The sequence below is a fragment of the Maylandia zebra genome, linkage group LG8, assembly GCF_041146795.1.
Source record: "Maylandia zebra isolate NMK-2024a linkage group LG8, Mzebra_GT3a, whole genome shotgun sequence".
In the NCBI taxonomy this organism is placed as follows: Eukaryota; Metazoa; Chordata; class Actinopteri; order Cichliformes; family Cichlidae; genus Maylandia; species Maylandia zebra.
The window spans coordinates 30,313,019-30,338,128 of record NC_135174.1 but is presented as its reverse complement, the minus strand read 5'-3'; the positions used below and the strand labels follow the sequence as shown (position 1 = coordinate 30,338,128).

The 25,110-nt window shown below is 46.6% G+C and overlaps 4 protein-coding genes across 5 annotated transcripts; 2 read left to right on the top strand and 2 right to left on the bottom strand.

Moving 5' to 3' along the window:
• Positions 1–584: 584 nt before the first annotated feature.
• On the top strand, positions 585–1,998 carry LOC101481107 (leukocyte cell-derived chemotaxin-2). Its single transcript, XM_004565235.3, has 4 exons — positions 585–684; positions 1,257–1,368; positions 1,453–1,604; positions 1,692–1,998. Exons 1-4 carry the CDS (start codon positions 660–662, stop codon positions 1,856–1,858), a joined length of 456 nt encoding a protein of 151 aa, XP_004565292.1. The 5' UTR covers positions 585–659; the 3' UTR covers positions 1,859–1,998.
• An 8,468-nt stretch (positions 1,999–10,466) lies between these two features.
• minpp1b (multiple inositol-polyphosphate phosphatase 1b) lies at positions 10,467–15,170 on the top strand. The gene is made up of 8 exons (XM_076887793.1): positions 10,467–11,184; positions 11,391–11,582; positions 11,660–11,860; positions 12,061–12,158; positions 12,464–12,594; positions 12,817–12,950; positions 13,315–14,090; positions 14,901–15,170. The coding sequence occupies exons 1-7, from the start codon at positions 10,641–10,643 to the stop codon at positions 13,566–13,568; spliced, it is 1,554 nt and encodes a 517-aa protein (XP_076743908.1). The 5' UTR covers positions 10,467–10,640; the 3' UTR covers positions 13,569–14,090; positions 14,901–15,170.
• Positions 15,171–15,555: 385 nt separating this feature from the next.
• LOC112436229 (uncharacterized) lies at positions 15,556–18,909 on the bottom strand. Its single transcript, XM_024805600.2, has 4 exons — positions 17,355–18,909; positions 16,962–17,213; positions 16,304–16,393; positions 15,556–16,132 (listed from the first exon to the last, which is right to left on the bottom strand). Exons 1-4 carry the CDS (start codon positions 17,482–17,484, stop codon positions 15,873–15,875), a joined length of 732 nt encoding a protein of 243 aa, XP_024661368.1. The 5' UTR covers positions 17,485–18,909; the 3' UTR covers positions 15,556–15,872.
• Positions 18,910–19,157: 248 nt separating this feature from the next.
• atad1b (ATPase family AAA domain containing 1b) lies at positions 19,158–24,128 on the bottom strand. Of its 2 annotated transcripts, none has more exons than XM_004565231.5 (10): positions 23,994–24,128; positions 22,593–22,784; positions 22,413–22,511; positions 22,155–22,275; positions 21,830–22,030; positions 21,273–21,379; positions 21,057–21,146; positions 20,930–20,980; positions 20,385–20,515; positions 19,158–20,296 (listed from the first exon to the last, which is right to left on the bottom strand). In XM_004565231.5, exons 2-10 carry the CDS (start codon positions 22,764–22,766, stop codon positions 20,176–20,178), a joined length of 1,095 nt encoding a protein of 364 aa, XP_004565288.1. In that variant the 5' UTR covers positions 22,767–22,784; positions 23,994–24,128; the 3' UTR covers positions 19,158–20,175. The 2 variants fall into 2 exon arrangements, with proteins under 2 accessions (XP_004565288.1, XP_076743909.1); XM_076887794.1 differs by lacking the exon at positions 23,994–24,128 and adding an exon at positions 23,852–23,980.
• Between the last annotated feature and the right edge of the window lie 982 nt (positions 24,129–25,110).

The following is a 25,110-nucleotide window of genomic DNA, read 5'->3' as shown; positions in this document are numbered from 1 at the left end:
TCGGACCCATCAGAACTGACACTCGGATGATTTTAACTCATTTTCACTCTGTGTGGACAGCTGCTGTCTCAGGGGTCAAAGGTCACACGTTTCCAGGGTTTCACGTTTCGTGGTCCTGCTCAGTTTGTCACATTCAGCTGATGAACTTGGAAAACACATCAGTGTAAGCAATCAGAATGTTTTCTAGGAACAACGGCTGAAGACAAAAGTGAGAAAACCAGTGAAAACAGTCACAGACTCACTGACAGCACGTAAACATTATAATTCGTCACGTCATTGTATCATTCATGTATAGATCTTGTATTACATGATCGTCATTTTATGTTAGTTTTCACACTGTGAGGAGCATCAGCTTAATGTCACGATGAAATCCTGAATCTGTATGATCCATGAGGCACAAGCAGGCCGTCAGGCAGGCTGAATATTACAATATTATTATAGTATAACAGTGATCTGAGCCGGAGCTGCTGACTGCAGAGAGCTGGATCATTGGTCTGCACAGCGACTGATGCAACACAAATACAAACACTGAGTTTCATCATTGCCCTTTTCTCTGCTGTGGCGAAATAACGAAAACTCCTGAAAGTGTTTGTTTGTTTTCAGCCTTTAAAGTCTGCGAGACGACGAGCAGGCGCTCAGCCTGAGGGTCGCAGCTGAAGATGAGACGCCTCCTCGTTTTACTGGGTGAGGAAACTTTCAAAGATTAAACCGTCACAGCTTAAAGCTGCCATTCTTTGAATTCGTATTATTTCTGAGAACAGCATGTAGCATGTGAAAGTTCACTGTGGATGACACAGAAGGACGAAATTTAAATGTAAACTGACCTTTGTGACATTATGGGGACCTCCATACATGGGCTCACCAACCACACAGGGACAGATTCAGTCCCTGCAGTGTAACAATGTAAATTTTGGGGTAAAAGCTTGATTTGCATGTTTTTAAATACACTTATTTAAAAACAGAACAAAATGTTTACCTTTTAAAGAAAGAATATATGAACAGATGAACCGATGTTGTTAACCAGGTGATGTTGTTTACCTTTGATCAGTCAGGTGTTATCACAGTGTTTACACCTAATCAGCTGATCACCCGAGTCACGCTGTTATTCTCTCAGCACGTTTAACAATTCAAAGATCATTTTTAAACATGAAGTTGTTTCTAGAAGACCAAATCCACTTTGTAACTTAATTTATTGACAAGGTTTGTAATAAAACCCAAGGCTGTGTCCATAAAAGTCTAAATCTGTGTGTGTCCAGCTGTTTTGTGGGTGTGTGACGGCGTTAAGTTCGGTCAGCTGTGCAGCAGTAACCCGAGCAACAGCCGGAGGACGTCGGACAGATGGGGACAGGGACAGTACGGAGCCGGACGGTACTCAGAGATCACGTTTTTGTTGTAAGGCTGGTGTGGACGATGTGGCACAGCTGCTCACAGCTGGATGTCTGCTGGTTACAGGGGGACCAGACTCCACCAAGGGCTGGACATCAAGTGCAGCGACGGCGCCGCTGTCTACGCTCCGTTTGACGTGACTCTTAACGGGAAACTGACCGTCTACACCGACCCCAGTAAGGCAGCCATCAACGAGGGCATCAACCTGTCAGGACAGGGTGGGTCATCACGCGCAGCCAGCACTAACAGAGTTACTGATCCTGGTACTGATTCACTGATCGAGGCGTTGCGTTTGCGTCCTGCAGGTCTTTGTTTCAAGCTGTTCTACGTGAGGCCGGACCGAACCTCAGGAACGGTGAGGAAGGGGCAGAGGATCGGCACCATGCTGCCCATGCAGAGCGTTTATCCGGGAATCACCTCACACATCCACGTCCAGATGTGCGACAAGCGCGACCCCACACCATACTTCTGATCCACCTTCAAACACCGTCGACAACCTTCATTACCAAAGAGGCTTTTCTCTGAATGTTGGTGGAAAACTTTAGCTCCTCATCCATATAAAAGGATTCTGATGGGCTACATTGGCTACAATAAAACACTTTGAAAACCGTTTATTTCTTTAGTGTCTGTTGTATACATGCTGCTTCGTAACAGCTATAGTTATAAGTCAGTCATTATTAGGGGCGTGGCCACTTTGACTGGCAGGTGGATGTTGACACAGGTGGCTCTAACTGCTAGCTTCAGCTTAAGTTCAAGTTCAAAGTTTATTCGCCACATGCATGTTGCCCTGCAGTGGAATGAACCCGCCCCCTGACCTTACACACACAACACAGACATCACATGGGGATACAAGTCAGAGAATGGATGCATTACAGAAAAAAACAGTGAAATGTACACTACAATGGGAAAAGTACAAGAGGAAAAAAAGAGACCTCTACTCATGCTGGGCTACAGGAGGACAGCATGAGAACAGGAAACAAAAAAACTCCTCTGCACAGAAAGCACATAAATGTCCACAGCACAACATTATAGAGCACGTGACCAGCAACAGGGTTGGGTAGGGGAAAGGAGTAATCCCAGGCAACACAGCAGCCATCCTGCCACTGTGCCGACTCTCCAGCGCGAGCCCAGACTCGCCTCGTGTTCCCAGGAGGCAACAAGCATCGAAGGCATTGGAAGGGGAGGGGGGATGTGTGAGTGCTTATCAGTGTAAGTGTGTGCGTGTCCATAGTTCACCTGAGACAGTGTCCTTCGCCCTATCAGGCTAAGTAAACAGTCTGCTAGCCAATCCAGGTGGCCTGGCATGGGATGGGAAGAATGGTCATCACACAGTTGTTATCAGGGAGTTTTTGTTCGTCTCCAGCTTTGGGCCCGTGCAGCTGGCGCCGTGTTGTCCGCATGTTGATATTGTTGATTTTTCTTTTATGCGAGCAGCTCATGAGAATTTCAAAGCTGTTCTTTAACACTCTGACGCTGGTCTCTCAATCTCCCGTTGGAGAGCCGCGAGCCTCCCCATGATGGTATCAAACTTCTGGTCCGTGGTGTTGTCATTCTTGTGATTTTGAGACCTCACAACTGCAGTGAGCCGTTCTGCGATGTGATCCAACTTTTGCACAAGGGTCTCATTTTGAGCAGGCCTCTCTCTGATGTATCCCACCATACGCTCAATGGTGTTGTTTTGAGTCTTCACGGCAGCTGTAAGCATCTCCAAGGTGTTACCCATGCTGCGTTCGTTGTGAGAGGTCGCGCCTCGTCCCATCGCTTCAGTTCCAGCGGGCAGCCTTGGGGGGGTTGAACAGCCGGTTCTGCTTTCTTAATTCTCCGATAAGCCAGGGCCAAGCCAACTCCGATCAGCATGAACCCTGTTATCATGGTTCCGAATAGGTAGATATCTTCAGCGTCCTCGATTGACAGTCCCGCCAGGCACACAATCCTCCATGTCTGCCACCCGTCCATTGTGTATCCGGCAGGGACAGTCCCTCCAGGGCACTCGGGGTCTCCTGAGCCCAGACTTCTCGTTGAGAAAAGGGTGTCAATAGCATTCAGAGACCAGTTGATCAAATCCATAATTTTCTTTAGGTTTTAGAGAACAGACTGTGAGAGACTGTTCCAGGGAAAAGTAATACACACGAGACAAGACAAGGACACAAGAGGCTAAGCAGGGAAGATAAGGGGAGGGAGGAGAGGAGAAAAGTGAGAGCCAAGAAAAGATCTCAACACCTTTATTTAAATGTAAAAAACAACATAAACCAGCGAAAGCCATCACAGTGGCTGCAGTAAGTGCTAAAACTCACTCACCTGAACTTACAGGTTCAGTTTACTTTTATTTAATTTTCAGTTTAATTCAGTTCAATTTTATTTACACAGCGTCAAATCACAACAATAGTTCCCTCAAGGCGCTTTGTATTGTACAGTAGACCCTACAATAATAGATACAGAGAAAAACCCAACAATCATATGACCCCCTATGAGCAGCACTTTGGCGACAGTGGGAAGGAAAAACTCCCTTTTAACAGGAAGAAACCTCCGGCAGAACCAGGCTCAGGGAGGGGCGGGGCCATCAGCTGTGATTGGTTGGGGTGAGAGAAGGAAGACAGGATAAAGACATGCTGTGGAAGAGAGACAGAGGTTAATAACAGATATGATTCAATGCAGAGAGGTCTGTTAACACATAGTGAGTGAGAAAGGTGACTGGAAAGGAAAAACTCAATGCATCATGGGAATCCCCGGCAGCCTACGTCTATCACAGCATAACTAAGGGAGGATTCAGGGTCACCTGGTCCAGCCCTAACTATATGCTTTAGCAAAAAGGAAAGTTTGAAGCCTAATCTTGAAAGTAGAGATAGTGTCTGTCTCCTGAATCCAAACTGGAAGCTGGTTCCACAGAAGAGGGGCCTGAAAACTGAAGGCTCTGCCTCCCATTCTACTTTTAAATACTCTAGGAACAACAAGTAGGCCTGCAGAGCGAGAGCGAAGTGCTCTAATAGGGTGATATGGTACTACAAGGTCATTAAGATAAGATGGGGCCTGATTATTTAAGACCTTGTATGTGAGGAGCAGGATTTTGAATCCTGGATTAAACAGGAAGCCAAAACAGGAGAAATCTGCTCTCTCTTTCTAGTCCCTGTCAGGACTCTTGCTGCAGCATTTTGGATCAGCTGAAGGCTTTTCAGTGAGTTTTTAGGACTTCCTGATAATAATGAATTACAGTCGTCCAGCCTGGAAGTAATAAATGCATGAACTAGTTTTTCAGCGTCACTCTGAGACAGGATATTTCTAACTTTAGAGATGTTGTACAAATGGAAGAAAGCAGTCTTACATATTTGTTTAATATGTGCGTTGAAGGACATGTCCTGGTCAAACATGACTCCAAGGTTCCTCACCGCGTTACTGGAGGCCAAGGTAATGCCATCCAGAGGAAGAATCTGCTTAGGTGGTGGTACATAGCTGATTAGCAGTGAAAATGTATGCTATGTCTTCTAATGATGCTGCCTAAGGGAAGCATGTATAATGTAAACAGAATTGGTCCTAGCACTGAACCCTGTGGAACTCCATAATTAACCTCAGTGTGTGAAGAGGACTCTCCATTTACATGCACAAACTGGAGTCTATTAGATAGATATGATACAAACCACTGCAGCGCAGTACCTGTAATACCTACAGCATGTTCTAATCGCTCTAATAGGATATTATGGTCGACAGTATCGAACGCTGCACTGAGGTCTAGCAGGACAAGCACAGAGATGAGTCCACTGTCAGAGGCCATAAGAAGATCATTTGTAACCTTCACTAAAGCTGTTTCTGTGCTGTGATGAGCTCTGAAACCTGACTGAAACTCTTCAAATAAACCTCTGCAGATGATCTGTTAGCTGTTTGACAACTACTCTTTCAAGGATGTTTGATATGAAAGGAGATTGGCCTATAATTAGCTAAGACTGCTGGGTCTAGAGATGCTTTTTGAGTAAAGGTTTAACTACTTTTTTCTATTTAGATGATTCAAATGTCCAAACCACACACTCACATCTACAACACACACTCATTTCCCTCACATGTACTCAAGCAGCTACAGTTCAAAACAAAGAGGTGTAGCATACTGAGCAACAGAAACGTCACCATTAGCAACACTATAATAGAGCCAGAAGGAAGATTTATAATATTTACGTATCCATTCAGTATAAATGGACCAAATGTTGGTGAGCCCTCCCTCTTCATGATTTTTCAGTGCCTTTTTTGACCACACTTAAAACCTAGCAAGAAACGCATCTTGGGACTTCCTGTTTACGTTGATGTGTGGATGTGGAACGGGATCATTGTGAAGAAGTTAAATTGTTGGTAAGGAATTGTTAAATATGCACATAAGTTGTTGAAACATATTGGTATAATTGTAATGCAGTGGTAACAAGTCAGTATTTTAACAAGATGATGTATTTCTGAAATGGTTGATGCAAAGGACCTGCATGTGCAGCGCAGGGCGGCCATTGTCTGCATTCAGTACAAGTCCATGTGGCTGCTGTCGTCATTGACAATAAAAACTGCACATTAAGAACCTGTCACGGTTTGGCATGTTAGACCGCGGGGATGTGGGGAAAGGAGGACCCAGTCGCGGTACTCTGCGATGCAAACAGTGCTCTTTATTTACAGTGAAAACTGTACACACAATAATACATCCCCGTGTGTTCCCGACTTCCACTCCGTGTCTTCTCCCAGTGTTTGTGCTCGTGTGTCTGCTGCCCTCTAGTTCCAGCAATCCTCCTGGGAAAAACAGAGGCAGCCGTTAGTACCCTCAACAACACAGGTAGGCTCACACAAACAGACCAGCTGGAGAACTGACAGGAAGTCTCACGAAATGATCCCGGGAGCTCCAAGACTCTCCTATGTAGCCCTGATCAGCGGCAGGTGTGTAGCTTTGGGTGTGGCCAGTCCCCTAGCAGGGCCACACCCACCAGGCCTGAAGGCGCCTGTAAACCAGTGTTCATACACACCTGCACCCATACACACACACTCACATCTACAAGCATGGAGAAGAGCAGCAGCAACACCAAAAATACATATAATATCACCAGTCCATGACTGCCCCGGGATCCTGACAGAACCCCAGTAATTGTGTACTGTGTGGCTACATTTATGTAGCACCTTTCAAGATAATCACAAAGTGCTTCACAACAAAATACCAAAGCGTTAAAAAAGGTTAATCAAACGTTGTTTCTTTGTTTGTTTCTTGAAAGAGAGTTCACAGATCTCAGGCTCAGCGGGACAGAGTTCCAGAGTCTGTGGTAAATGTTTTGTCTCTTAGTGTCCGTCCACGATTACAGGACGTCAGGTTCCTGATGTCGTTAGGTTGGAGAAAGTTGTCAACCATCCAACTTTTTATTGAGTTTAAGCACCTGTTTGGGATCTGCAGCTGAGAAACAACTTGGGGTTTAGTTGAATGTCATCTGCTCAAACGGTGGTAGTTATCAGTATCAAAGGAGCTTGCTACGATGACCTGGATGACTGAGAACCTTCACAGACAGTTATCAGTATCACTCACACACTCTGTGAGGGGCAGTTTCAGCAGAACAAGCTCTGTGAAGCAAAGAAAACTCAAACAAAGATGTATTCATGTAACATAAAACAGAACTTTGACCTTGCGGTGTTAATGTTAATATGTTAATATAAACATGGAAAGGCCGTTAGTAACGCTGTTATTCCATCACTGTCGGTTACACACGGGGACCCAGTGATAGCTACCCTTCACTTCAATTCATTTTTATTAATGTAGCACCAAATCACAAAAACAGAGAAAACCCCATCAACCAGATGACCCCCTATGAGCAGCACTTTGGCAACAGTGGGAAGGAAAAACTCCCTTTTTACAGGAAGAACCTCCAGCAGAACCAGGCTCAGGGAGGGGCGGGGCCATCTGAGATAGACATCCCATCATACTGTTCAAACAGCAGGAACATTAAACTTCCTGCTTCCTGTTCATCCAGGTGGAGTTTGTGCTGCTTTGTGTCCATCAGACCAGGTGGTGTGCAGAGCTGCAGGATTCAGCAGGAAGCTGAACCTGCTGCTTCTTTCTCCACAGCATGAGTCCGGTCTGTGCCGCCGTGCACTCAGAACACTCCCAGTATACCTGCTGACCAGTCTGACTGGGATTACTGGTAATGCTGGAATGGTTCAACGGTGATGGCCTGAATACTCACAACAAACACGTTCTGATGTTGATGATCTTTAGGCGCTGTCAAATTTACGGCCCACCACATAGTTATTAGCAATGTCCTTCTGTGCCGAGGCTTCGAAGCGTTTCAAATAATCCGGGAATCGAGGCTTTGTTGACGACGCGTGTGGTGATGTTTGAAGGCTCGGTTACCGACCGTGTCATGTGATGATTCTGGAAACAGTTCGCTGTGTGATTGGAAATATGAAGGGCAGCAGAACACTGCTGGTCCCCCGTCACCATTTTCCCTGCCTGGCAACGTTTCGATGTTATGACTCAAATAAGGTTCAACAACAACAGCTCCTCTGTGCTGAGCGTTGCAGAGCCCTGAATGGAAACACGGAGCTCAGGTAAGTCGATGCGATGATCAGAGCACACAAGCGTACAGCCACATGGTACATTTCATTTACACAAGGCAAGGCAAGGCAAGGCAAGGCAAATTTATTTGTATAGCACAATTCAACAACAAGGTGATTCAAAGTGCTTTACAGAGACATTAGAAACAAAAACAAATAAAAAGCATGATTTAAAATTGATTAAAACAAACAAACAAACTAACTAAACACACACATTTCACACCTGTTCGCGCGACCTGAACCCTTATCGTAAGGGGAGCTACCAGTCCTTCTGTGGACGAGCTACTTTCTATTTTAAATTCCCTGAATTTAAAATACTCTCTAGACCCAGTCTAGACCCAGCTGGGGAGCTACCCAGAGCTCTAAACCCACTTAACAAACAAACAAACAAACAAACAAACAAACAAACAAACAAACAAACAAACAAACAAACAAACAAACAAACAAACAAACAAACAAACAAACAAACAAACAAAACAGTATATAAAATCAAAACAGATAAAATCAGATAAAATCAGTAGTTAAAATGTAAGTTTTGAAATTTAAGCTTAAAAGTGTGGATTTGGTGCTTTATTCAAATGCAGCTGAGAACAGGTGAGTCTTCAACCTGGATTTAAATAAACTGAGTGTTTCAGCTGATCTGAGGCTTTCTGGGAGTTTGTTCCAGATATAAGGAGCATAAAAGCTGAATGCAGCTTCTCCGTGTCTGGTTCTGACTCTGGGAACTGATAAAAGACCGGATCCAGATGACCTGAGGGATCTGGAAGGTTCATACTGGGTCAGGAGGTCACTGATGTATTTTGGTCCTAAACCATTCAGAGCTTTATAGACCAGCATCAGAACTTTAAAGTCTATCCTCTGACGGACAGGCAGCCAGTGTAAAGACCTCAGAGCTGGACTGATGTGGTCCACTTTTTTGGTCTTAGTGAGGACTCGAGCAGCAGAGTTCTGAATGAGCTGTAGTTGTCTGACTGATTTTTTTAGGTAGACCTGTAAAGATGCTGTTACAGTAATCAAGCCTACTAAAGATGAATGCATGGACTAGTTTTTCCAGGTCCTGTTGAGACATCAGATCTTTCATCCTTGAAATATTCTTGAGGTGATAGTAAGCTGATTTTGTTATTGTCTTAATGTGTTTTTCTAAGTTTAGGTCTGCATCCATCACCACACCCAAATTTCTCGCCTGGTTTGTGGTTTTTAGATGTATAGATTGAAGTTCTCTGGTGACCTGTAATCGTTTTTCTTTGGCGCCAAAGACTATTACCTCAGTTTTGTTTTTGTTTAGTTGGAGAAAATTGTGGCACAACCAGTCATTGATTTCCTCAATGCATTTACCAAGAGCCTGTACAGGGCCTCGGTCTCCTGGTGACATTGTGATATATATTTGTGTGTCATCTGCATAGCTGTGATAGTTTATTTTGTTGTTGTTTATAATCTGTGCCAGTGGGAGCATGTAAATGTTAAACAGAGGGGGTCCCAAGATGGAACCTTGGGGAACTCCACATGTGATACTTGTCTGCTCAGATGTGAAGTTACCTATTGATACAAAGTATTTCCTGTTTTCTAAGTATGAAATTATATTGTGTTTCTACTTAGTGATGTCTGTAACTGAAAACCACATTTGTTATCATCAGGGGAGAGGAGCGATGTGGATGAGGCCTCAGTCGGTGTGGTCACTGAGGATTCCTGTCACTGTTGTGGAGGAAAACAGGTGTAGGAGTCTGTTAAAGCTTTAAACCCCACCTGTGTTCTCCTCACAGGACAGGTGTGTATCTGAGCAGTGTTCACACGAGTGAAAACGTAAAACAAGCAACATCTCTCTTCATTTCAGTGACACAGGACACTGAGCTAAGCTGAGAGCAGAGTTTATGAACTTAGCAGCTGGATAAAGTTTTTTGTTTTCATTGATTTTCCATCGTGGAGGACAAAAGGCTTCAAACTTGTCCTTAAACTTCATGTGTGTTCTCACTACTAAAGTAATAAATCCATCAAAATAAGACTTTTATCAAAACTCTGACTCAAAATTGTTTAAATAAAGTTCTTGTCCTGAAGTTCTCCAGAGGCCTTGTAATGAACTAATCATGTGATTCAGGTGTGCTGACCCAGGGTGAGATCTAAAACCTGCAGGACACCGGCTGTCAGATTTCGTTCTGTGTCACAGCAGCTTTTTCTTCAACATGCAGAAAAACAGTTAAATATTTAACTAATTTACAGTGACAGGAAGTTTTACTGGTCCGGCCCACTTTAGGTCAAAGCGGGCTGTCTGTGGCCCACCATTTAAAATGACCCCTGATTTAGGAACAAGGAGACATGACATCAGTGTGTCCATACAGAAAAATAACTATTTCCATAACTTCATCAGCTACAAATTCTGATTCTTTAAATTGTTTTATTATTATTTTATTAGTTAAAAAAAAAAGTTCATGTCGATTTTGAGTAAAATGCATTTCCTGTTGTCATTTAAGCTTTTACTTTGAAAGAGACAAACCGGTTAGGGCCTTTATTTTGGCTTCCGTTAAGCGGAAGCTGTATTGTGCCTCTCTATATTGATGTGTTGAATTTGAAGCTTCAGAGGGTAAAACCTTTTTCTTCTTCTTTTTTTAACCACTAAATTAGTTCCGGCAGTTTTTTTTTTACATAACTCAACTTTTCATCGAAGTTGAAGTTTAACGAAAAATGTTGAATTTTAAACCTCGCGGATGCTTTTTGGTCGGCCCGCACACCGGAAAAACAGGAGGTTAAAGGTCACACAAACCCGGAACATCAACAAAGCAAGAAAGGCGGAAGCAGGTGGACCCCGTCTGTCTCCCCGGCTCAGTTCTCCGGTCCCCGCCGACATGTTCTCCGTGTTTCACCCCGCTGGAGGTGTGCTGCTGGCCAGTCTGGGTCTGCTCGTGCCCCGCCTGTCCTTCGCCTCCCTGTCGGTCCCGGACATCCCGCACATCGCCGGGTACTTCGGCACCAAGACCCGGTACGAGGAGGTGAACCCGCACCTGCTGCGGGACCCTCTGTCCGCGGACCCTTCGGTCCTGAGACCGCCCCCGGCCGAGCAATGCTCCCCGGTCCACCTCACCGCCGTCATCCGACACGGCAGCCGCTACCCGACCCTTAAGAACATCCGCAGGATCCGGAAACTGAGCGAGCTGGTCCGGACCGAAGCTTCCAGGGCCTCCGGCGGATCTGAGAGCTGGCTGCAGGAGATCCGGAACCGCTGGGAGGCGTGGTACACCGAGGACATGGACGGTGAGCCCGCGACCGTCAGTACAGAACATGTATACATGAATATATTAACATGAATAAGTACTCGAATACTTAAATGCCTAAATAAATACTTGAATACATCATCCTAATCGTGTACTGTTAGTAACGTAATGCGTGAGGGGGACCATGTGACCTCAGAGCGTATGACCTACCCTGATAATGATGATGATGATGATGATGCTCCTCAGGTCAGCTGGTGATGAAGGGCCGGGATGACCTGCGTCAGCTGGCGAGCCGCCTGGCGTCTGTGTTCCCATCTCTGCTGTCCGAGGAGAGTGTGAGGAAGAGGAGGGTGCGCTTCCTGACCAGCTCGAAGCATCGCTGCGTGAGCAGCGTGGAGGCGTTTCAGGAGGGGCTGCAGCGCCGCTGGGGATGCCACGGTGAGTCTCGCCACCCCAGAGGCTTTCTCAATAACGTGAGTCCTTGAGCCTGACCTCTGACCTTTGTGTTTGGGCAGATGGCGAGCCGGAGTACAGCCACGAGGTGGACGATGAGTTGATGCGTTTCTTTGACCGTTGCCGTGGTTATGTGGAGGGCGTGGAGAACAACCGCACGGCGCTGCTGGAGGTGGAGAAGTTCAAACATGGCGAGGAGATGGAGGGAGTGAGGAGGAGGATGGCCGACAGGCTGGGCCTTCCTCACCACCGACTCACACCAGGTCTCTTATGCCCACACACACACACACACACACACACACACACACACACACACACACACACACACACACACACACACTACATCTCCCATGATGCAGTTAAGCTTTTTAAAATTTCTCCATATGCCGCTCTGTGGACTTCCTGTCCCACAGGGGGCGGTGTTTTTTGTGTGATGAAGATTGTCCCTCTGTGCCTCCTGTAGATCTGCTGGAGGCGGCGTTCTTCTTGTGCTCGTACGAGCTCTCCATCAAAAACGTGCACTCGCCGTGGTGCTTCCTGTTTGACGAGAGCGACGCAAAGGTAACGTTCCGCGTTATTCCGAGGCTGATCCGGGATCAGTAAGACAGCTGAGAGGACCTGATCTGCACTGATCTGCATGCACTGTACTGCACTGTAGCTGCCTCCACCAGTGTGTGAATGTGAGAGGGAGTGAATAGTGGCACTGTAAAGCGCATATAAATGCAATCCATTATCCATTATTGATTAGTGATGCTGCAGATGGCTCTCAGGTCAGGTTGTCGATGGTAAAGCGATCAAATGGCTCATAAGTTTTTACGGCTCTCTGATTGGTCCGTGGGTTTCCTCTCCCCACTCGCCGTCTGCAGGTGTTGGAGTACAAGTCGGACTTGAAGCAGTACTGGAAGCGTTCGCACGGCCACGAGATCAACAGCCTGTCCAGCTGCCCGCTCTTCCATCACGTCTTCAGGACGCTGGACAGAGCCGGTCGTCCTCGCAGGTGGGTGGGGCCCCTGCGATCGTTGTTTGTTTGTTGGCGTGTTTTTCAGCTCTGAAGGTGGTTTTCAACTAGCGAAGCTCATTTAGGTGATGCTTCGTAAAAACCACCCAAAGCCGCTTCAACATGGCTCCCGAGCGGCTGTGCTCGTTTCTGAGCTCCGATTGCCGTCACCAATCGTTTGGTTTGATCGATCACTGATTGAACCGATCGTGTCTCCGTCAGGTCCACTGACGCGTCCCCAGAGCCCGCCTCCATCTTGGTGGGTCATGCTGAGACGCTCCTCCCCCTCCTCTCTCTGCTGGGACTCTACAAGGACCAAACTCCACCCACTGCCACCAACTACGACTCACAGCATGGTAAGAAGCGCCACCTCTAACATAGCATCCAATCAGAGAGCAGAACAAGTTTTTCTTGTTTTTATTGACACAACACCCAAAAACGCCGTCGTTGTCATCCTCAGTCCTCCAGGAACTGCACTTGTATGTCCTGAGACGTGATTCTCCAGAAATATGAATGTATTCATGTCACATTAAAGTCCCAAATGTTCCCAAACGTTCACTCGTAAAGTCCTTAAATTTAAAACAAGATGTTCAGACTACAGAACATTCTGGAGAGTGGCGTGACATCATCATGACATCATCATGACATCATTGTCACAGCCACAATCTGCTGTTTCATGAGTCTCGCTCTAACAGGAAGTCTCCCTGTGGCGTCTTGCAGGTCGCCGTTTCCGGACCAGTCTCATCGTGCCATACGCCGCCAACCTGCTGTTCGTGCTGTACGACTGCCAGCGAGGCCCACGGCTGCAGCTACTTGTCAATGAGTCGCCAGTTCGATTCCCCGGGCTGGAGGCGGAGGATGCGCCGCTGTACCGTGACGTCCGGGCAACGTACCGCCACCTGCTGGACGGCTGCGACTTCCATAGAGAGTGCGAGGGGAGGGCGGTGGGCCGAGCGCCCAACACGGAGCTCTGAGAGGGACAGAGGACTGTAAGCCTAACGGTGTGTTCACACCGAACGCGATGGACGCGAATAAAACGCCCCAAACGCCCCTAATTTGACGCGTGTACATTCGCGTCTCAACGCGTGTCCAAGAAAAATCCATCGCGCGTCAAAATATGATATTTTGACGCGCGTGAACCGGGAATGTGGGAGGGAGTTGTGCCAGACCTGGTTTTGCAAGATGGCAGCTATCGAGCTAGCGCTTGAAGAGAGAGTCTCCCTTCTCTATGTACTGTGGAGAGCAGAGCAGCAGCGTAAAAGACGTCCTCGCTGTACCTGGGTCCATCAGGTCCTCCAGGCGCGTGAGCAGTTTGGTGAGTTTCACCATTTGCTCCAGGAGCTGCGCCTGGATGACGGCAGATTCCAGCGATATCATCGTCTGTCACCCGGCCAGTTTGAGGACCTGCTTTCCCGTGTCGGTCCCAGAATCGCCCGCCTAGACACCAATTACAGGCGCTCAATCCCACCTGCAGAGCGCCTGTCCGTCTGCCTGAGGTTAGTAAAAGTGGTCAATACGGTAGTCCTTTATTGATACCTGTGCTAATATATGCTAAACCAGCCATTTATACACTGCTAACATGGATGTGCTATGCTAACAGTGAATGCTGTCGGTGTTTACTGATGGCATAGCACATCCATGTTAGCAGTGTATCGTGTATACACTGCTAACATGGATGTGCTATAACAGTGAATGCTGTCGGCGTGTATAAACTATCGTTTATACACTGCTAACATGGATGTGCTATGCTAACAGTGAATGCTGTCGGCGTTTACTGATGGCATAGCACATCCATGTTAGCAGTGTATCGTGTATACACTGCTAACATGGATGTGCTATAACAGTGAATGCTGTCGGCGTGTATAAACTATCGTTTATACACTGCTAACATGGATGTGCTATGCTAACAGTGAATGCTGTCGGCGTTTACTGATGGCATAGCACATCCATGTTAGCAGTGTATCGTGTATACACTGCTAACATGGATGTGCTATAACAGTGAATGCTGTCGGCGTGTATAAACTATCGTTTATACACTGCTAACATGGATGTGCTATGCTAACAGTGAATGCTGTCGGCGTTTACTGATGGCATAGCACATCCATGTTAGCAGTGTATCGTTTATACACTGCTAACATGGATGTGCTATGCTAACAGTGAATGCTCTCGGTGTTTACCGATAGCAAACTGGTACTGTTTATAATATTTCTAGTGATACTCAGATGGTCTCATCAAGTCCCGATTTAATTTAATTCGATTTATGCTGTTATCAGTGGTTGAATGATAGCATGGCTGTGGTGTCATAGGTATGGTGAGCCAGATCATCCCCCAGGTAGCGACGGCCATCTGGGACTGTCTAGTGGACGATTTCACGGCTGTGCCTTCAACTGAAGACTGGCGGTCCATCGCAGAGGGATTCCAGGAGCGCTGGAACTTCCCCCTCTGTTGTGGAGCTCTGGATGGGAAGCACGTCCAGACGAAGGCACCCCCCAACTCAGGATCCATGTTCCACAACTACAAGGGAACTTTCTCCTTTTTAAAATTTTCTTAATAAATGGATCTCTACTCCAAAATAACCTAACCTCTCTTTATTCTCTTAAGTAACTTGTCTTCACTATGTTCCTATAACCAGTGTGATGCAAAAGTTTGAGCAACCTTATTAATAGTCATTATTTTCCTGTATGAATCGGTTACAGTAAAAAATGTCAATTACATATATCATATAGGAGACACACACATTGATATACACTACATATTTATGTTATTTCTCTTTTTATGTGTTGCCAATATATGCACCTGCTTTATTTAGTGTAAAGTTATTGCACACTTTCTGTAAATCCAGTGAACTGCATTTCACTTCTCAAATATCACTGTGTGTGTCTCCTATATGATGTATTTAACTGACAATTTAAATTGTGACAAATAACGATTTGTACAGGACAATGATGGCTATTAACAAGGTTGCCCAAACTTTTGCATCCCACTGTATCAGTATATTTTGTCATTAGTATAATATGAAATAAATTCTACTTGTGTCAAGTCGGGTGCCAATATTTGCTGTGTAGTAGAACAGAGACATTTGTCATTATAAATGTTTATTTGATAAAATATATAAATTCAGTAATAAAAAGATTCAACATAAATATATAAAATTTAACTATTTACAGAGAGACAGGAATAAAAAGGACCCAGCTTGGAGTGGAAGAGCCTCAGGGGAGAAGGAGGAGAAGAATAAGAACATTGTTTCTGCCCTGGAGAGCTGCTGCCTCATCAGAAAACTACTGATCATTAGGGTCCAATGTTTCCAAATTTAGCACAGCTGTGCTGTTGTCAAAAACTAATTTATGAATTTGGAATTTCACGAATTCTCGTGTCTGAGGCGGCATGCTCTCCAGAGCAGGAACAAGGCCGAGGAGGAAATACTCTGTTGCAGACGGGCGTGGCCTCTTTAGGGACTCCAGGATAGCCAGCTCCACCGCCGATGGACCATCCTGGGACCCTTCCCTCGACCGCCTTCGAGCTCTCCTCCTCTGTGGGCCTGTAAAAAACAGAACAAAACACCACAAAGAAATGAGAAGGCTGCTACTAGATTGTCATTTTCAAAATTGAAAAAAACCAGGATATGAACAGATTGGTTGTAGATATTTAGTAAAGGTGATCACAAGGGAATCCAAGCAAGTAAAAAGCTATCAGTGCTTGATGTTCATACCTGTGGGTGCAGCAGCAGGAGTGGAGGGACCAGGGACTGGGGAGTCAGGAGAAGCAACAGGGGAGGACTCTGCTGCATGATAACTTGACTCTATCAAGACAATATTAAATGTTAACAGGTTGAAGACAATAGTCATAGAGAATATTATATTATTATATACTTATTATTATATACAGTGGTCTCCCATTTATTGCAGCACATGAACAGTAGTCACAGTTCTCACAAGTTGATTCTCAAAGTGCAAACCTTTGTCGATTTTAAAACGTAAAAGTATTATGCCGCGCTTTTTCTCCGTCTGCGGCGCCACTTTTGTGCGCCTTTTTTGCTCCCGGTGCAGGTGTCTATTTCCGAATGAGGGTCATAGTTATGAGTGTTTTTGTGCTGTTTTTTTCTATTTGAAGTGATGGTTATCAAAACCAAACATGATAAGTTTGGCAAGCGCAGGAGACACGACACGGAGGAGATTTGTCATTTGGGCTGCAGAATGCAATGCGCATCGTTGAAAGCTGTACGGTGCAATAAAAAAAATCAGCGAAAAGGCGAAGCGGTGACGGATGAACAGCGGGACTACTTTATACTGTTTATTAATAAACAAAATATATTCCTGTATGACAACACGCATAAATTAACTGCCTACATTAATTAATTGTAAACATACCTTCTGACTGACACTCCCCTGCTGCCTCTTCGGGCTGTCCCTGGTCCTCGGGGGAGAAGTTCTCCACGGTCCGCACCATATTTCCGCTGGTCTCCCGCGGGGTGAGGAAGGGGTCCAGAAACCCCATGACCGCGAAGAACTTCCATCTCCTCCCCGATCCTGCTGCAGACCCACTCCTCTTCTCCTTCTCTGACCTCTTCTCCTTATTATATGTGTCCCTGAGGCTCTTCCACTTTCTCCTGCAGATGTCCTCTGAATAAACGCATTATCTGGTTAGCGGAAAGGTATTTGTACAACAGTGGGAAAATCGCGGGACAGTAGGCGCGCTTGCTAGCTTTTGCACGGCTTCATCGGGTCAGTCTGAAAATTAAAAAGAAGAAGGAATGAACTTACCAGGTTGCCCGATCTCCTCACTTATGTGTCTCCAAGCTAGGTCCTTTTTATTCCTGTCTCGGTAGAAATAGGAGCTGGCATCATATAGCTCGGGGTGGTTAGCCACGGCGCTGATCAGCTTTTCCTCCATACTGAATGAAGAATGAAGGGCTTTGGCTGGATCTGCCCCTTTGACCTAGGTCAGAGCCACGTCACCAGGCTCCTGATTGGTTGTCGCGGCGCGATTTGACGCTGGAGTTCAGATTTTTCCAACTCGAGCGGTAGACGCGAAACGCGCGTATGCACAAAGTGCAACACAAAAACTCACGCGCGTGGTTTTATTCGCGCGTCAAACGCGCCTGACGCGCTACACTGACGCGCGTTTCACGCGTTTTGGCGTTTTCGCGACGCAAATCTGCTTCCGAATTTTCGCGGGACCCGCAATCGCGCGTCATCGCGCCTTTCCATTGACTTTACATGTAAACCTGACGCTCTATTCGCGTCCATCGCGTTCGGTGTGAACACAGCGTAACACACCTGCTAACCTGGGGGCATGGAGCCCCACCCCCTGACAACAAGCGTCCAGTCACGCACTAGAATTTTTCCCAGTTCAGACGTTTGAAGCAGGAGAAAGACGTCATGTAACTCATGAAGATGTCTGGACCTGAGCTCTGATTGGCCAGCTTCTTCCTTTCGTTCGCTCAAAGTCTGACTTAGGGAGTCTGACACAGACTGTAGATAAACGATGGACACGGTTCCGTCAGCCTGCAGTCCTTCCAATGACCAGCAGGGGGCGGCTCCTCTGTTTGTACAGAAGTGTAAACGAGCCTGAGGTTTTCAGGGGCCTGAGGTCTGAGTGTTTCTGGGTAAAAGTTAAACGTGAAATGTGCTTTGATGTTCTCGGGTCAGCAGGAAGTGTGAAGGTTAAACTGCAGGTAAACGTGACGGAGGTCGGGTGCCCTCCTTCCCCTGCCTCCACCTTTAGTCTCAGTTATGCCAGAGAAGCTTCAGCTTTAATTTATTTTTTCGGTGGTTGATTTTCTTTCTACCAGGATTTTCACAATAAAAGTCTTTTACAAATTGTGAGTCCAGGTCAGGGTGTCGGGCTGAGATCTGAATCATTTTGACTTTATTTATTTTAATCTTTGATTTGTTCAGGGTGAAAAATGTTTCAACTTTGTGCCAAAAACTTTTTGGGTATTTTTTTTTAATTTTTATTTATTTTCTGAATCTTCATCCAAAGGTTTTTCATTTAAAGCTTTAATAAAAAAAAAGTTCACCATCAAAACAGAACAAAGTGTCTTATTTAAAGTCAAAGTTCACTGTTACACTTCCAAACAGCAGCTCGAACCAAAGAAACTGTAGAAAACTGTTTTACTTCTTTATTACTCAAAACAAATTCTTTATTTTCAAATGTTCCTCTAAAAATTCACTTTGTGTAATTTTATGTGAAATATTAATGAAAACAAATTGTTCAGATTACAAAGGAGAGCTTTGAACTGTTGACGTGAGAATCGTGTCCTGATGTCCGAGCTGGTCAAACGTCGTCTCTTGGTAACAGCGGCTTTAATGGTTTTATTGCAAACGTACAAAATTCAGCGGATCTGTTGTCGTCCATAAAGTTTTCCTCTTTTCGAAGCGTGGCTTCTGCAGTTATAACGTGGGTCATTTATTTTTTCAATAAAAAGCTTTATTATTTAACGTTTAAAGAAACTCCTCCATCGTAACTACACTTTAATGTTTGACAAATTTATTTTTGATAAAATAAAGAAATAGACTTCATAACATTTTTCCTCAGAACCGCATGAATGAAAAAGTCACATGTTGTTGTTTTGGCCACTTTATTACATGATAACTTAAACAGGCAACAACACACTGAGTAAAAAATCCTGCGTCTGATGAAACGATGATTCAGTGTTATCAGGAAGTTCATCGGTCTTTTAATGTGAAAATCTGACGCCTTCCTGTTTCTGTTACGACTGCGAGCTCTGAGGATTAACAGAAACCAGCTCAGCTTAAAAACTACAAATAAAAAAAACAAACAAATAAAGTACACTTGATGAAAAGAGAAGCGTTCCCCTGAAACGCCATCAGCGCCACGTTTGTTTATTTACACTGTAAACGGATCAAAGCGTCCGCGTCGTGTTTCGGAGTCAAAGTTTCAATAACGACGTCATTTCATCAAAGCAGCTTGAATCGTGTTTAAGCGGCTGAAGCTCGCCGTTTGTGCTTCACACCTGTAAACTTATTGTTCATCAGATTGATTATTGGTGGGTTTCTTATACTCTATTTGGGAGGATTTTCACAATAAAAGCCTGCTGTAGAAGCCCTCTGTGTGACAGGCGTCGAGTTTAAACGCCTCGCTGCAACGGCTTGTTTGAACCCAACCGCCATCTTTCCTCACAATTTCACACCCAACAAACGGCGAGGAGACGCAGAACGCTGTCATATGCCTGAAAAACTTAACGTGCCTCACCGCCATCTCATCCCTCCCCCCATAGTCAGACGCTATTCCTGCCATCTGGCGTCAGACATTTTGTCACGACGAGGCCTGATGGCCGCCGCGTGTGTCCGTGATGTCAGCAGCTTCAGGCGCCGGGATGAGAGCGTTTTGTAAAGGGGGAAGCTTGGGAGCCGGCGGCGCGGACGCGTGACAGCGAGCTCTGACAAACAGCTTTTATTTTGGATTTCGGGATTCTTAAAAAAAAAAGAAGAAAAAAAAGAAAAGCCCGCCACCGTCAGCCAATCAGCTGACTGAAGGACAAGCAGGAAGCAGTGGCATGTCAGCGTGAGGGGCGGCGGCTGCAGGCTGAGCTGAGGTCATCGTGTGATCCAGGCGTGTTCAGTCCAGAGCGGCGTGCAGCAGGGCGCCGGCTCCACCCGCGGTCTTGGACTTCCTCATTTTGACAATGGCGCGCCGCAGGTCGTCCTGATGGATCGGGCGGATGATGTCATCTGGAAGGCTGCGAGAGAGAAACCCGACACTGAAACCTCACCTGAGCGAACCGTCACTGTTATTGATCACCTCAACAGAAACACCTGGACGCCCACCTGTCGTTCTCAGCGTGGACGAAGTCGCGGACACACAGCAGCGCCGCATCACGACACATCTCTCTGAGGTCACTTCCTGAGAAACCCTCTGTTTCCTTGGCGATGTCGCTGAGGCTAATCGATGAGTCTACCTGTGAAGAGAAAACAGATCGGTCGCTGCGAGCTCGAGTCCGTCGACCCGCCCTCCTTCCCATCGGCTTCTTTTCCTTCCTTGTTTCCTTCCTTCTCCCCCTCCTTGCCAACCTTCCTTCAATCTTTATCCGTTTTTCCCTTTCCTCCTTTCCTTTGTTCCTACCTTCCTTATTCCATCCTTTTGTGTCCTTCCCCATTTCCAGTCCATTTCCTACAACCCCATCCTCCTTCCTTCCATCATTTCCTTGCTTCCTTTCCCCTACATGTCTTCCCTTTGCCAAACTTGTTTTGTGTGTTTGTTCTTTTCCTTTTCTCTCATTTCCTGTGCTGACGTCCATTAAACGAGTAAAAGAAGAAGGACTGTCGTAAAGCGCTGCAGAATGATGACAAGGTCACGTGACTCGTGCGCTCACCCTCTCGTTCTCCAGGATCAGCCCGAGGATCTGCTCGCGCTGCCTCACGCTCTGCGGGGACAAACACACCATCAGCACGCCCCCTGCTTTTAAGACTTCTGAGGCTTTTATTTTGAAAGTCACGTACAGGCTGGTTGATGTGGAACCTGGTGGGCATCCTCCGCAGGATGGCAGAGTCCAGGTCCTGGGGGCGATTGGTGGCGCCCATAATGACCACCTGACACAGACACGCACAGTGGCCCCGCCCTCCTCAGGTCATTGTGACACAAACATGTGGAAACATCTTTACTAAAAGGAAACACCCCGTCACCGCTGAGGTCATGTGACAGACAGGTGTGCATACCTGGCAGTGGTGGTCCGTGTCCAGTCCGTCCCACAGACTCATGAACTGGGCCTTCATCATGGCGGTGGCTTCATGATCCGAGCTGGAGCGGCTCCGCAGGAACGAGTCTGCAAACACGCGGGCGGCGAGGTCTTTACTCTCGTTTCTACTTTTTCTATTCTCCGGCTCAGCTTTCACTCTTTGTGTGTGTGTGTGCGTTCGTGTGTGTGTGTGTGCGCGTGTGTGCGTGTGCGCGTGTGTGCGTGCGCGCGCGCGTGTGTGCGCGCGCGTGTGTGTGCGTGCGTGTGCGTGTGCGTGCGTGTGCGTGTGCGTGCGTGTGTGCGTGCGTGTGCGTGTGTGCGTGTGTGTGTGTGTGTGCGCGCGTGTGTGCGTGCGTGCGTGTGTGTGCGCGCGTGTGTGCGTGCGTGCGTGTGTGCGCGCGTGCGTGTGTGTGTGTGTGCGTGTGTGTGCGTGCGCGTGTGTGTGTGCGTGTGTGCGTGTGTGTGTGCGTGCGCGTGTGTGCGTGCGTGTGTGTGTGCGTGCGCGTGTGTGTGCGTGTGCGTGCGCGCGTTCGTCACCTATCTCGTCGATGAAGATGATCGCTGGCTGCAGTTTGACAGCCAATGAGAACACAGCGGCAGCGAGTTTCTGGGACTCTCCGTACCATTTGTCCGTCAGTGTGCTCGGCTGCAGGTTGATGAAACGAAACCCCGCCTCTTTTGCCGTTGCCTTAGCGATCAGTGTTTTCCCACATCCCGGAGGTCCGTACAGCAGTACGCCTGTTACAAAGACCATGTTCAGATTTTACCTTCACGTTTCCTTATTTCCTTTCCTTCCTTGCTCCCTTCTGTATAAAGCTTTATTGACGACTCTAAAACAGGACGCAGGTGAATGACCTCTGACCTTTGGGGGGCTGCAGCAGCCTGGATCCCAGGAACAGGTGTCTCTTCTGAACAGGTAGGATGACCGTCTCCTTTAACTCGGTGATGACCTCGTCCAGACCTGCGATGTCCCTCCAGGTGATCTGCATGCAGGGAGAAGGTGTATGTGACATGCAGGTACAGAAACCACACGCGCTTCCCGTTTCCTCGTGGCGCCGCCGTCGGCGGGCAAGCTTTTAGGAGTTTCTAACAGCTTCAGTTTAACAACACGAGGCGTTACCTGCATGCTCAGCGGGTCCACCAGGTGAGCGGCGATGCTCATCTCGTACTCCGACAGCTTCACGTTTTTAACGCCAATCTGACGCATCAGCTTCTCGGCCTGAAAGACACCAAACCAGGAACCAATCAGAGACCGAGCCACCTGTGAAGATCAAACATGCAGCTGCTCGCTTGCTCTTACCTGTTTCTGAGCCTCCACCTTCTGCTTCCTAGTGGGGTCAATGGCGTCCACCATCCACTTGATGGTGAAGTAGGTGACAGCGCCGAATATGGTGAGGCGGAAAAGGAGGCCGATGACCTCGTTCCTGCCCAGAGGACGGGCGATGTTCTCGGCCGGGACCTCCCTCAGGACCATCGTCGCGCTCAGCAGCTCCTGCCACACAAACGAAGAAGTCATCAGCAGGTATGACACCTGAGCGCCAGGTGAACACAAAGACCTCCTGAACTAACGGAGTTTCTCTGAGGAGGAGCAGGAGGAGCTTAAAGTGGCAGGTTTTTAAAGGGGGTTTGGTCCAAACAGCTGCTGGCCTTCAGTCATGATGTGATGTTTGAGGAAAGAATGTTACAGAAATGCTAAACAGCCCAAATTTGAAATGGAGTCTGGTGGATGTGGCCTCCCATCACTCAGGTGGAATAAATGCTCAGGGCTGAGGTTTCGGTGCAGGGACCGTCACTGCCGGCTGGATCATCTTCTCCCGCTGACTCTGTGAGTAGTTAAACTGAAAACCGCTGGATTTTCAGCCTGGTGATCGACCCTGATTAAAGGTCCTGGAAATCAGCCATTTTTCAGAGTCTGGCGGCTCAGAAATACAATTCTCTTAATCAATGATGAAATGTGAACGTTGTTACATCAGGTCACGTCTTGGTTTCTGGCAGCTACAATGGTTTATGAGGTCTGTCTGGTTTTTACGCAGAGGTTACAGAGCAAGCAGCTGCAAAACGGTTTAAAGATGGCGGTGCACATAAATGTTTGCCAGAGTTGTATGACAGCACTGTATTTTTGCTCATGTTGCTGGACTGTTTGTCCAGGACAAACGTCCCTGTGGGACAACAAAGCTCTTTTATCCTTCGTATGGTTTCAATCACGTGGTTGCAAACGGAGGCATAACTGCGCATGACAACAGCTATTCTGTAGTGGACTTTATGGGAAAATAAGCTATAACTAACAGCATCGCTGACGTACAGGTGATGCGGTTTAGCTGAGGTTGAACACAGTTCATCCTTCTCTCAGCGCGAGGCTGAAAGCTGACCTCAGGTCATACATATTCATACGTGAGTTATAATCGTCTACACCTGAGCTCAGAGTCAGACCTGCTGCTCTGGAAAACAAACACCTGACGGTCCGGAACTTCCAACTTATCTTTAAAAACCGGACACAGTCTGGACCCCGCGGTGCTCACACGGTAAAACCGAAAGGACTAGCTTTAGCATTAGCTTGACCTTCGAAGCTGCAGGGCCTCACGGAGCGGTTCCGAGCGGATAAAGACACGCGAGTCTCCGTCGAAGAGCACCGGCAGCACCGGCACCTGTAGCAGAGGAGCCGGGCGGAACTGGCTCATCTGTCAGGTAGAATCACGCTCACCTGTCCAGATATTCCTTTGGCTCTTCCTTTGCGGCACGGCAGTGACAGCCGGATGTGGATTCTCGTCGTCTTCTACGTTTTATTTAACTCACGACTCTGCTGCGCCCCCTGCAGGCAAAATCGAAACACGTAGTGACCTAGAATAGAATAAAATAGAATAGAATAATCCTTTAATTGTCCCACAGGGGGAAATGTGGTTGTAAAAGCAGCAAGAAAACACATATACAAACAGAACAGGATATAGAACAGAAACACAAACTTTTTACATATTTCCATCATGGACAAGAGTTATCAATCAATCAATCAATCAATCAATCAATCAATCAATCAATCAATCAATCAAAGCTTTATTCGCCACGTGCAGGTTGCCCTGCAGTAAAATAGGAAATAGTTACCGAAACAGAGTACTGTACAGTTATTAAAGTTAGAGTACAGATAAGTGGCAAACCAAGGCTGGAGTGTGCAAAATGAGCAGGATACCGAAAGATGCTTAAATAGTTAAGAATATTTAGAATAATTAGAAAAGTACAGATTATGTATTGTACCTATTCATTGACAAGTAGACATGTAACATGTAAGTTAGTATATATAAACTGAGAAAAGTAATGTGCAAGTTATAACAGTAGTGTTCGGTTGATTAGTGCAAATTACAGCGCTGATGTAAACATCTATGTTTGTCGTGCGCAGTTTTGATTGTAATAATTGTATTGTAAATAATGAATATGAATTTTTCACATTTTGATTAATAAAAGTTACGCAAACGTGATTAATTCGCAAACAACAAACATAGACAAGAGTTTACAGAAAAAATGTGAATGTGAGAACGCATCTCCGCGCCGACGTCTGTCCACCAGGGGCCGCTGTGGCTCCGCCGAAGCTCTGCTGCCTCCACGAGACGCTTCTGTGGAAAAACGCAACTTTTCAGTTTCAGCAGCATGTTCACGTCGTTTCAGCTCCTTAAAACTGCTGAAACGGACTGAAACTCTGCTGGAACCGGACTCCATCCTCTGCTGGGACGGCATGCTGCATTATGTAACTTCCGGTGGTTGCCAGGTTTCCCGGTCATTACGTATTCCTAGAGTTTTTCTGAATGGGAGGATGGCGGCGTCACAACATG